Raw genomic sequence first — 13,259 nt, forward strand, 5'->3', positions numbered from 1 at the left:
TCTGTCTTCCTATTGACAACCACTTTGGTGAAGTGAGTGAAGGTGCTGGGCCAGGAATAAAGAGGCCCGAGTTCAAGTCCTCCTTTCAGCCTGAAGCTGGCTGCAGGAATGCAGGGCGGTCACTCCCTCTTGGTCTTAGACAGGGAAGTCAAGAAAGAAAGCCTAGGTGTCCTGACGTGTGTTCTGCAGCTGCTCCCTTGGGGTCAAGATAGACGTGGAGGGTCAGAGTGCCACCATGGCCACCACATCTGTCTTTCCCCAGGCTTTTTGTCTCCAGCTGCTGGGGACCTCAGACTACGCCAGGACTTGACTGTGCCCCTTGTGGGATCATGTCACCCAGTCCATGCTCCCTGACAGCAGGAAGTCAGTGGACTCACCTGGGTGGCCATTTTTAAACATTGCTGAAATCTGAGGAAAAATATTTCTTGTTGGTCATGTATGAATAACACAACATGCTCTGCCTTCAAATACTCTTTTACAGCAGATTAATAATTCAGTAGAAAAGTACCATTAAAAACACAGGCAAAAGGCATTTCGGGACCACACAGGCTGTGAATTGCAACCCAAGTACCTGGGTATCTAGTCAAACTCAACTCGAAGGGCATACTTGCAGTTGTAATGGTTAGATCAGATCAGTCGATTACATGAATATTTTGTCAGATTTAGTTTTGACAAATAATGAGCTTCATCAACATCGGGTTCAACCCTGTGAATTTAAGACGCAAGCTTAGTATTTGATGACTTCAAATTAAGTCCCTACTTCTGGGCCTGCAGGCGTCGCCTTCTAAAAAAGTAAGGGAACTAACTTCCTGATGGTCCCGCCCGGCTTCTTATTTTTGAGGAATTCTGGAAAATTGGTGAATTGCCAGGAAGGAGGAAGGCAGGTATCTAACACCTTCAAAGGGGGGAGGGGTTGTCATCATGTTGATGGTAGCTGCCCCAAGTGAGCAGGTTGGAGGAGAAAAGCCCAGCCTCTTGCCACAGTTGCAAACATTCTTAGGCTGGAAAACTGTAAATGACCAGAACTTCCCAAGGGGACTCGGAAGGAAGGAGCCCTGCTGTGATGTTCTGGAATGACCTTTTGTTGTGAGGCTCCTAAACTTTGCTGAGTTTGCTGTCCAAGATGTGGCGTTTTGGGGCTGAGCCTGCCTCATTGCAGAGGCTGCACCGTGTCCCCTTTCTCACTTATTCTCATTCTCATTCTCTGTTTTATCACCCACCAGCCCTTCACAGGCTGCCTCTTAACACGGATATGTGGAGCATACCCTGGAAGCCCAGGGGCGGAACTCTGGTGGGGCTCAGGGGAGACTATTATGTGCCAAAGTTGTTGAAACCTCAGAGTCATACTGTGGATGGGTGTGTGTGTGTCAAACAAATAAGTCTACCTCCGCAATTATTGTATCAGCAAATGTAACACTTTACCAATGTTCATTGGGGACGTGTGTCCACGTTCACATCAAGTTTCATCAAAACCCATGATGCCGAGCAGGTCCCTTTTCTGAAAACAGACCACATATAATGGAATGACCCCCTTGGAGACTCACTGTTACCTCAGATTGGGGGGGGGCAGCATTGCCTGCAAATGCCAGGTGGGGGTGGGGAAGTCAGTGGATGGAAAATGGGGTGGGGGGGAGGTCTCCAGCTGCTACTTGTGAGCTGTTCCCATAAGCACCTGGTTGTCTGTGACAAAAAGAAAGCCCTGCCCAGTTCAGTTCCTCAAACTGCCCTTCAACAAGCAAGGTGGGCTTTGAAGAGGAGACTCTGAAGGATTTGGATGAGCATTTAATGGCTGCAGGCCGTTTTGTTGTCAGTGAGAGGGAGATATGCCCCAAAGATGAGTCTCTTCTGTGTTTTGTAAGCTCCCCTGGTTTACACTCGGTTTGGTCAACAGCGGGATCAGTGCTCGCGACCCAAGTTCGGCTGTCCTGTCCTCTCTCTCAAAACCTCCCCAGACCTTTTTTTTTTTTAAATATATTTTTTTATTTTTAAAACTAACAAAAACTAAACAACACATATAAAAAACTTTCCTCAATTTCGTCAAGCATGTCGTTTGGTTACAAACTTTTGTGCATCAGTTTTTACAATTAAAAATAAGATCACTGGTTATCCATCAAACATAACTAAATACATACTTATCATTGAGCATTATGTGTTCAGGTTACCGCTAATATTAATCATCAATAGAATATACAATACTTATAGTGTAGCATGTTCAACTCCAGAAGTAGTTTCCAAGCTAATCCAAGTAGTTATTGAACATTTCAATTCATGTGTGTGTGTGTGTGTGTTGTATTTGTGCTGATAAATAAATAAAGGGAGACTAGTATAGATCTATTTCAAGCTATTTAGCTCTCATCAGCTAGCCATACCCTTACTGGGAATATTTGGGCATACCGGGGGTTGTAAATCTAAATATATATATAAGTCGAGCTCTGTGGCTCAGTGGTTAACACATCTGCCTAAGATGCAATACAGCACAGGTTCGATTCCCAGTAAGGGTATGGCTAGCTGATGAGAGCTAAATAGCTTGAAATAGATCTGTACTAGTCTCCCTTTATTTATTTATCAGCACAAATACAACATATATATATATATATATATATATATATATATATATATATATATATATATATATATATATATATATATATATATATATATATTCATTACATCATCATTAGTCCATTTAACATATAAAAATCTTACCTGTATAACATGGTCGCTGCTTACAATTATACATAGGATCATAGGATTCAAATCATCCCATTCTTGTACATTGAATACATTATTGTCCTTTGTATATCATATGATCAAGCACTCTATTTCATAGCAAAACAAAAAACAAAAACTTTCATAACAATGACTATAACTTTCTGGGAGTACATTAATAAACAATTTCATTTCCAGGTTTTTTTATCCAACCATTGGTAAAACAAATCCCATACCTTATAAAATTGCTCATCCTCCTGTTCTCTAATTCCAAATGTAAGTCTACTCATCTTGGCACATTCAATTATCTTCCGAATAGTTTCCTCCTGTCTTGGTAATTTCTCATTTTTCCAATTTTTTGCAAATACAATTCTAGCAGTTGTTAAAACATTTGCAATCAAATATTTCAAGTCTTTATTGTATGTTTCTGGTATGATTCCCAATAGAAAAAGTTCTGGTTTTAAGTCTATGTGTTTATGTATCATTTTCTCCAACCACATGTGAATTTTAGTCCAATTTCTTTTAGCTTCAGTACAAGTCCACCACATGTGGTAGTATGAACCCGGCGTCTGATGACATTTCCAGCATTTTTCGGATTTCTTCTTAGACATTCTTGCTATTCTCGTTGGGGATAAGTTCCACCTGTAAAAAATCTTATACAAATTCTCTTTATATGCAGTTGACATTGTCATTTTATAGTTTTGAATCCACAGTTTTTGCCATTTCTCTAAGTCAATCCCATGCCCAAAATTTTTCCCCCAAGCTAACATAGTTTCTTTATCTTCCTGTAGTTTCACCTCTAATAGGTAGCTATAAAGTTTTTTAATTACTTTTTCATCAGTACCTGTTAAGATTTTATCTAATTCAGTCATTTTATCATAAAAACCCTCTATTTTTCGATCTTCATTGTATCTAGAATGTATTTGCACATATGAATACCGATTGATTTCGATTCCTTCCTGTTTCAAATCTTGAATGGATTTAAGTTCACCCTCTGTATTTAATAGTTTAATAGTTCAGCATATCTGTTTGTTCCTTTTTATATATTATTGAATATGAAAAGGCTTCAATGGTTGATATCCAGACTGGAATTTTTAAGTAATGTAATTTCTTAATCTTCTCCCAGTTTAATAACAAAGTCTCTCTTATATGTCTTCTAAAGTAACCATGTGCTTTGGTTCCCTTATACCATAAGAATGCATGCCATCCCAGCAGCAAGTCGTGATCCTCTAAGTTCAAAAGTCTAACATTTCTTAACATTATCCATTCCTTAATCCACATCAGACTTGTTGCCTGGTAATATAGCTCCCAGTCAGGTAAGTCAGCTAACCCTAACCTCAGACCTTTTCAACTGCTGCAAATAGTCCCACTTTTTCTAGATGTTGCAGCCCCAGTTCAAGTCCCACAGCCTTCACGAAGTGTTGGACAAGCTCTTCCAGATTGTTCCGGGAGAGGATCCGTACAGGTGCCGGGAATCCCCGTCCTGCCGGCGCTGTGCTGTCGTGGGCAACTCAGGGAACTTGCGAGGCTCCGGTTACGGCCAAGACATCAATAGACACGACTTCGTTATGAGGTGAGGAGCAAAGTGGGGGAGGACCTGAGAACTGGGGGGGTGGGGAGGCAAGCAAGCAATTTGTGCAAGTGATCCATTTATCATGGTTTTCATTATGCTCTGTTGCCATCAGAATAATCTTAAAAGTGGATGCATCTATAAATATACTGATCCAAACAAAACAGGCCCAGAATAGGGTTCTCAGAAAGTTTTCTGAGTGTTGCATCCTAAGCCAAGCAGACTGGTTAGATGTTGTGTCCTTCAGTCAGATGGGATAAACTCTTTTAGCAGATTTGATTCTCTAAATAGGTCAGCGTGAGTGGGTATGATAGCTGCTCCTAGATAGTTCTGGCTGAAGGCAGCAGAGTTGCGAACCAAACTGATCAATACAATTTGTTACCTACATCTGTCTAACAGCACCTGCAAACTTCAACAGTAGGCCAGGAGTCTAATCCAGGGTTGAGGAATTCACCAGCACGAGATTCAGAGAGGGAACTAGCACGGAATAAACCACATTCCTTTCCTAGAAAGGAGACAACAAGCCGAGCAAGAACCATAAGGGGAAATCATAAAATAGACCTTTTCTGAAGACCAAACTTTCCTTGATCACACCACCCCCAGCGGCATCCTCTCCTGCCTTGGACTGGGGCCAACTCTTGGAAGGACAGCTGAAGGCATCTCCTGCGCCTCACACACTTTTCCTTTCTTTCCTGGCTCTTTGGAGCCTTTAGATCAGGGATGGCTAACCTTTTTGTCCTCGTGTGCCAAAAGCCTGCATGTATGCACAACAGTGCGTGTGTGCTCACACCCACAATACAATGTGTGTGTGACACCCCACCCCACCCTGTGCTCCCATGCCCCCGTGCCCAGTTTTGGGCCCAAAGGTGTGGGGGGGAATACCACGCGCCCCTGTGACCCATTTTGGGCCTAGCAGGCCTCCTGGAAACAAAAACGGGCCATGACAAGGACACGCGGCACTCTCCCCACCCCCTGTGCATGCTTGTGCAAACCCCTGGGGCCCCCGTGCATGCACACACGTCTCCCACGTGCGTGGCAGAGACCCAACATTCAGCTGGCCAGTGGGAGGCACATGTACATGCGCAGTGGATCTTAGCTGGGTGAGATTTTGCATGTCCACGGAGAGGGCTCTGCATGGTACCTGTGGCCTGCGTGCCAAAGGTTCGCCGTCACGGCTTTAGATGTTCTTCTTGGTCTCTTCTGGTTGTGTCATTTGTTTCAACACGAAACATTCAGTTTATCATCAGCCACAGTTCCAAGTAAAGAACTTTGTACTTGTTTCCCTTAAATTTCAGTCAATGACTTTTATCCATTTTCCAGCCATCAGGATCAATTTTATTTCTGTCTTCTAAGGAATTAAATGTCTCGCCCAATTTTATATTACTTCCATTATTCCTTGTCTGGCCTTCAGGCGCCTTGGAAGATAGCTTGACCCCTTTCTCCTCTCTGTGGGAGCACCTCAAATATTGGAAGGCGGTTATCCTGTCTCCCCTGGTCCTTCTCTTCACCAGACTAGCCAGGCCCAGATCCTGAAACCATTCATCATATGTTTTAGTCTCCAGTCCCCTCATCATCCTGGTTGCTCTTTTCTGCACTCTTTCCAGAGTCTCAACATCTTTTTTATAGTGCGGTGACCAAAACTGGATGCAGAATTCTGGTTGTGGTCTTACTAGGGCTTTATAGAGTGGTATTAGTACCTCCCTTGATCTCAATTGTATCCCTATGTTAATGCAATTTTAGATTGCATTGGCTTTTTTGACTGCTGCTGGATACTGTTGGCTCCTATTTAGCTGCTTGTCCACTAAGACTCCAAGTTCCCACTCACAGTCACTGCTATTAAGCCTGGTTTCCCCCAGTCTATATATGTCCTTTTGGTTTTTCTTGCCTAAGACTTTGCCTTTCCCTACATTGAATTCCAACTGTTCTCTGCATTGAATTTCAATGTGATTCATTTGAAAATGTGATAAGCATTCCCATTCCAGTTCCTCATCCAAGCCATTAATAATCATGTTGGAGAACAATTGGGGCCATGCTTTTCAAGACATTACTTGATTAAAACATGTAATGTGGTTATTTCAGGTTTAAGACTGACCACAAAAGTGTGACATGTTCCTTTCTACGCCCCCCCCCCCCCCCCACTTGTAGGCAGTCATGGGGAAAACATTCCTAACTATTCTCTCCATGGAGATTCTCATGGTTGCCCCAAAGGTGCTTTTTCAAAAGGCAGCTGAATTTTCTTGGGTTTTTTCCTTGAAAATGTTTCGCCTCTTGTCCAAGAAGCTTTTTGGGTTCCTTGAAGAAGTACTCGTGGATGAGAGATGAAGCATTTTCACAGAGAAAAAGACCAAGGAAGCCTTTTGAAGAGGCACCTTTGGAAAGTACTGAGCTAAATTTTAAAGCCGAACCTCTGAAAGTGCCAGAAGGTGGGAAATTCCATTTAGCCACGTATTGCGTCATTGCTGTGCATGGTCTCGGGGACAAAAAAGAGCCCCAACCCTCTGCAGAGCAAGTGGGGAGGCCCAGGGTGGAGTGAGAGTCCGTCTTCTTCCTTTAAGGATCAAGGCCTGAAGAAACATCCTTTTCCCTCCGACAGAATGAACCAGGCACCTACAGTGGGCTTTGAGGCAGACGTTGGCAGCAGGACAACCCATCATTTCATGTACCCTGAGAGTGCCAGGAACTTGCCTGCCAACGTCAGCTTTGTCCTGGTGCCCTTCAAAGCCTTGGACCTGCTGTGGATCGCCAGCGCCCTCTCCACAGGCCAGATCCGGTTGTAGGTATCTCTGGGGGAAGCTGATTTGAGGAGGAGGGGGAACTGGGTATTTGGGGGAAGGGTCCACCCCTCTCCTTTTTATGCCTTTCCAAAGGGAAGCTGATTGCTATAGCTGCCACGGTGTTGCCTTTGCAGGCAGTTCCTAAGGTCCTGTGGCCAAAGTGGCTTCAGCTGCCTTCTGCGTGTGGCCCTTGCTGCCCAAGAGGCCTCTGGCTGGGAATGTTGCTTTCTACGTAGGGCTGCCCTGGAAGACGACTCGGAAGCTGCACCTGGCCCAGAATATGCAGCACAAACAGCAGACCCCCCCTGCCCCCCGGGGTGATTGCCATGCACCGCAGGCTTCCAGGGGCTGGTGATCTCCCAGGAAGCCCTGCCTGGCACAGGAGCAGGGTATTGGAGGGAGTTCTCCACCTCCAGTTCTCTGCCATCCTGCAAAACCAGATACTGTTGGCATGCTCTGCCTCTCTTATGGGACCCCAAATCCGAGCCTTCTCTGTCAGCAGGTGCCCCACTGAGCAGCTCCAATGGTACCAACATTGACGCCCTTTAAGAAGGACCCAAAGACCTCTTTCTCCCAGGTCCCGGGTCCAAATATTGTATGAGTTATTGTCCTAACTTGGTGCATTTAGTTTTATTTAGTTTTATTTTATTTATAAAATTTTATATGGCAAAGTCCCCGAAAAGCTGCCCTGAGCTGCTTGGCAAGCAAGTAGCCATACTAATAGCAATGGTAATCCAGACCCTGTCCAGGAAGGGCTGAAGAGCAAGAGAGCCCCTCTCTTTAACTCCTCTTCCTGTGCCTCGGACTAAGGACCCCCAGAGTTTCCTCTCCTTCAGGTAGGGAATCCTCTCTTGGAGAGAGCTGGCTAGCTCAGAGAGCCTCCGGTTCCTTCTAGTCCTTCCACTTGGCAGCTGCTTTGGGGTTCACCTTATTTATTTATAAAATGTGTTGGCAGCCCATCTTATCTCCGGGTTAGCTCTCAGAACAAGATTCTCCTCCAGAGGCCCTGTGCCATGAGGGGCAGCTGAGGGTTAGGTATCATGGCTGTGCTGGTCAGAAGCAGCTGATCCTGTTTGGAGAAGGCACCTGCCTGCCCCCTTTTTTTCCCTGTTCCACTTGTGAAGGGGCCCAGATCTTCCAGCTGCCTCTCTCCCTGCTTCCTCTGGCAGCTGCTTCCCCCAGGCTCTTCCCTCCTGGAAGGGAGCAGGAGGAGCGCAGGCAGCCTTCTTTGTTTCCCCCCACATTTGTTGAAGCCTTGCTTCTTCTCTCCCGTGTCTCTTGCAGCACTTATGCACCGGTGAAGCCATTCCTCCGGGTGGACAAAGAGAGGGTAAGTTAGGCACAGGTTATTTACTGATTACTTTCCACATTTATATGTACCCTGTGATGTGCTGTATCCCCACGATTTGCTCAAAACTAAGGAAATGAAGGAAAACACTTTATGAGAAAGCACACAAAATAATGACAAAGCGCAACCCCCCTCCGAGCTTCCCAGTGCCCACCTAAAGAAAGATTGTCCAAGCTGCCCCTTGGTTCGTTCTGCGTCCCTTCAGCAGAGAGAACTGGGAGGGGGGCACGGGGGGGGGAATGGATAAACCACACAGGCAGATTTTGCCCATCATCCTTTAATTTATATCCCTGCATTTAGCAGTGGGTTGGACTGGGTGGCCCCTGGGAAGGTTTGATTTTACTTGTTTTAAAGTATTTGGTGGTTGCAGAAAGTCTGGCCCAGGACTCTCTGCCCTTGCTGCCACCCCCTCTTTCATGCCCTAGTCCTGCTTGAATGGGTTGGGTCATTCTGATATTTTTGAGGGTACGGGGAGGATCAGAGGGCGGAAAACCCTCCTGAGCCTTGACATTCTGCTTTCATGCTATGAAGCCTCTGGCCCATCTGTTCTGAGGAACTCCACATGACCTCCCCGACCAGGGATGGTCCTTGAGTCTCACATATTGTACATCCTGCTGAGATTATTTTTGCAACTTACGTGTTGCTTCAGTAATGTTATTTTTATCTTGAGCGTAAACTTTTCTGTAAGGCAGTATTTGGACCAGTAGATGCCACCAAACCTGGAAACGGACTTAGTTGTGCCCTCTGAATCTCTGCTGGGGCTTCACCCAGAGATCTGAAATTGGGCTGGCAGCGCAAAAAAACCCCTTCTTAACTGCCCCTTTGGTTTCTTGCCTTTAGGTTCAGATCTACAATCCAGCATTCTTCAAATACATCCATGACCGGTGGACGGAGCATCATGGCCGCTATCCCTCCACAGGCATGCTGGTGCTCTTTTTCGCCCTGCATGTTTGCGATGAGGTCAGTTTTGGTAGGCCAAGCAAGTTGTCCCAGTGGGAGTAACAGCAGCAGTCCTGCTGATTAAATGATGCTTATACTTTGATTTTTAACTTTGAAAAGAGTTTTAGCTATATTTTTTCCTCCAACATGGGATGTGCAGGAAAGGGGCTGCGTAGTCATCTGTTCTTCTGAGAAATGGGAGGCTCTCTCCTGAACCCCCAACTGACTTTGTCTCAGGCTTTGGGTGGGTCGCCTATCAGCGCATGGTCTGGATGAAGAGGCAGGAAAAGTGGGATAATGAAGCAGGATGGCTGGCTAAAGCAATGGGAAGAAGAGTCGGGAGAGTTACTAGAGATGCTCAAGCAGAGGCCTGGCAGCCATTGAGCAAGGAGGCGACCTTGAGCCAGATCATTTCTGAGGTCCAGTAGAGGAAATAGTTTTCCTTCAGATTCTTCTTTTATGTCATGTCAGACGTTTTCTTCTTCTGGGTGGGGGTGGGGCAGCTTAGAACAGTCTTCAACATAGGGAAGCCAACCAGGGAAAGGATGTCAGTCATTTCTTACTCCCATCAATTGTGGGCCCACTTCAGTAGGAAACGTAGGCTGGCGTCTAGGTTGCCTGGAGTTCCCCCCAGTGAGCGGGTCTTCTTTCCCTCTCCCGGTGACAGGTCAACGTCTTCGGGTTCGGGGCAGACGGCCATGGCAACTGGCACCACTACTGGGAGAACAACCGCTACGCTGGAGAGTTCCGGAAGACTGGAGTGCACGATGCAGACTTTGAGGCCCACATTGTGGACATCCTGGAAAAGGCTAACAAGATCAGTGTTTATCGTGGCCACTGAGGTTTCCAGCTGCTGCCGGGCAGCCTGGCTGTCAGTGGCTGGGTGAGGAGGGACGGTTCTTCTGCACCCGATGCACCATTTGGCGTCCTTTTTGAAGAGGATGAAGAGGAAATGAGGAGCTGAGGGAGGGAAGGACACCAAAGCCACCGAGGAGGCTCCAGTGAAGCAGATTCAGGCAGAGAGTAGCTCAACTCCTACTCCTCCCTGAGAACAAACCAAGGAGATGCAGGAGCCTCTGTAGCCCCTGAGCCAGGGAAGGAGAGAAGAGCCACACAGTGGTCATTCAGGCTCCTCCTCCTCTTGCTTCTGCCCAAGCCTGACTCTGCGACTCCCTTTTGCCTCCACCAAGCCCCACGAGGGGCACATCGGACTCTTTTTTTTAAATTAAGCTTTTCTTCAGTACATGAGAGCAGCTTCCTACCTTTGCCCCAGGAAGTGATTTTTCTTTTTCTTTTCTATACAATTAGATGCCAGGCTGGATTGCATTTTTGCCCCAGACACGTAAACTCATGTAGAAACCTTGGAGGAGAAGCCAGGAGGAGCCTGCAGCTTTCCTGGAGATGGTGAACATTGACTCAGGGCCTGGTGTGCTTGCAACGAGGGTGGATGCTCTTGTTCCCAGAGCATCCCAGAAGTCCTGCCGAAGCTCTCAGATTTTGCAGGCTGTGACTTGGACTCTTCATTTCTGTCCTGCCCTCCAATGCGGCAAGATTTCACCCCTTGGCCTGGAGGTTCCTGGCCACCCAGGCCTCCTTCCTCCCTCTCTCTCCGCTCGACATATTTCCAGTCCCATGTTCTGTTCATGGCAGGGATGCAAGGAAGGGCTGCCCTTCAGATCTTTGGGGCAGAGGGCTCTGTCTCCGGGTTACAGCCTTTCTCCAGGGGAAGAAGGAAGGGGTGGTTGACAAACGGGTCCAATCGAGTCAGAATCCCCAGGCCTTTCAGCATGAAATCCACAAGCGATTAACATTTTTTAGCTCACTTTCTGCAAAGAGCTAGCAGTTTTAGGCCTGCCTTCACCTTGTTAGCCAAGGGGAGGGCTTCAGGGTGTGGTATTCCTGCCTGCTCTCCTTCACTGAGAGCAAGAGAAGGGGTTCCCAAGTCAGCCCAGCTTCCTTCTCTTGCCCTGAGTGCAAGAAACAGGGGGCTTCCCAGTTGTTTTGGCCATTAAGGTCTTGGAGACAAATGGCAAAATCAAGTTGCCCATAAGCGGTTTTCTTCAAAAGGACAATCCCAGCAAATGATCACTGTTTTCGTTCTTGAAATAATTGAATTCCAGAGCATGAAGGAGCTGTGGCAATGGTGGCTTTTCGTTACGAGTATAACTAAGAATATTTCCCCAAGATGTTCTTGAAGCACTAAAAAATAAGAAATGGTAGCAATGGTGGATCTATAAACCAGCCCTGGCCTTGGCGGGTCAGTCGCTTCTGGCTGACACCAGGGCAGCTTTCTATGGTCATATGGAAGTGGAGGGTACCCTCCCCAATGGTGCTGGGTCACCCTTGTGCTTCTGGGACAGCATCAAATCTTATTGTCACCCCCCCTCCCCTCCGCCCCACTGCAACTGGATTGCAGTTTCCCTTTGGTGAGCCTTGCGACGCCCCTCGGAACTCTAGCTTGGTGCCCTGAGATGCAGATACCTGCAATCAAGGAGCTGGCAGGTTCAAGTGTGCCCAGGATCCTGGACCTTTTGGCCTTCTCTCAACCATTGTTTCTCCACAAAAGAGGTTGGGGGAAGGTCCCACAGTCAGCTGACCTTCCCCCAACCTCTTTTGTGGAGAAACAATGGGAAACCGCAATCCAGGTACAGTAGGTGTGAGGGGGGGAGGGGGGTGCCAGTGTCATCAGGACTGACCTAGAGTTTGCTTTAATTCTACGAACAAGGATTGTGTGGCCTTGAGCTCTTTCCCCCTTGGTCCCTGCAATTGAGGTACCAGCTGGAAGTATGGGCATGGTGCTCCCTGGGCTTTGGGGCTCCAGGATGGGAGCTGCAGCCTTCTTCCCACCTCAATTGCAATTGCAACGCCTCCAGTTCACATGGGCACTTTTCCAGGGGGCTTCCTTAGTGAACTGTTGATAGCTCTTCACACATCTTTATCCCACTGTCCCTGGATGGCATGGCATGGCATGGCATGGACTGATAGGAGGGCTGGCTAATCCCAGGAGCTTCTGCATCTGGCAGAATGGCTGCCTGGCTGCACTGAAACTGCCATTATTTCTTGGGCTGGGCCCGCAGCCGGTGTCAGAGTGAGGGGAGGGAGATCTTCTGGTCCCTGATGGTCCAGCTTAGGCTTCTTCCTGTCCCAGGACAGACCTGGCCAAATCAGTGGCTGCTTCAGCTCCCAGCGGTTGGGAGCGGTCATTGCCCAATTCTTGCAAATCTTACAGGCTCAGGAGGTCCTTCAGCCAAAGGGTTTGTTTTCCTTCCTGCCTTGGAAAGCTGCCTCTGCTCCAAAACAGTGATGCTGCCCCTCCTTTTGTGTTTTTTTAATTTCACAGGCTAGTTTGGAAGAATGGGATTTGTTTTATGTTCTGCTACACAAAATAAAACCTGTACCTTTTCCTTCTGGGGACTCCTGGTATTTATGCTGTAGGTGTCCTGGACCCTTTTACAGCCGCAAGAGACCCTCGGGAGACAGCCGAGTCAAGCTGCTGCTACTGACTCCACTAGTTCCAAGCACAGACCCCAGTCTAACCAGCGCAAAGTAAGATAGAACAACGTCCGTCCATAACCTCGAAGTTGTTTCTGTTAAAGCATCCTGAGATGGAGAGGAGTGGCTGGCCGGCCGATGTTGAGCTATCCCACCTGGTTGCTTTTCCTATGCTCCCCGAAGCCATTTCACCTACCCTGCAGTTAGGAGTCCCAGTGCCCCATGGATTCACCACATGGGTTGCACACCTGGACAAGGCCTCCTCCAGAACCTTCCAAAGCTTACAGCCTTGCTGACAGGAACCCTCCTGGCCATGCCTGTCTTGTTGGTAGCCTCTCTGGCTCAAAACATCTAGTCCAACCTTGCTCCAGCAGGTGTGGGGAAAGGAGATTTGGGGCAATTGCCTTGTTTCCTCCTCCAGACTGTT

The 13,259-nt window shown here is 47.2% G+C and overlaps 1 protein-coding gene across 1 annotated transcript in view; it reads left to right on the plus strand.

Annotated features, from left to right (window-relative positions):
• Positions 1-12,744, plus strand: part of ST3GAL2 (ST3 beta-galactoside alpha-2,3-sialyltransferase 2) — a 30,570-nt gene extending 17,826 nt beyond the window's left edge. The window contains exons 3-7 of the mRNA XM_032230767.1: positions 4,089-4,282; positions 6,873-7,052; positions 8,338-8,383; positions 9,242-9,361; positions 10,008-12,744. Coding sequence (XP_032086658.1) covers positions 4,089-4,282; positions 6,873-7,052; positions 8,338-8,383; positions 9,242-9,361; positions 10,008-10,181 — 714 coding nt within the window. The 3' untranslated portion in view covers positions 10,182-12,744. The remainder of the gene's footprint in view (positions 1-4,088; positions 4,283-6,872; positions 7,053-8,337; positions 8,384-9,241; positions 9,362-10,007) is intronic.
• The last annotated feature ends 515 nt before the right edge of the window (positions 12,745-13,259 follow it).

This window comes from Thamnophis elegans, chromosome 14 (assembly GCF_009769535.1).
Source record: "Thamnophis elegans isolate rThaEle1 chromosome 14, rThaEle1.pri, whole genome shotgun sequence".
Classification (NCBI taxonomy): Eukaryota; Metazoa; Chordata; class Lepidosauria; order Squamata; family Colubridae; genus Thamnophis; species Thamnophis elegans.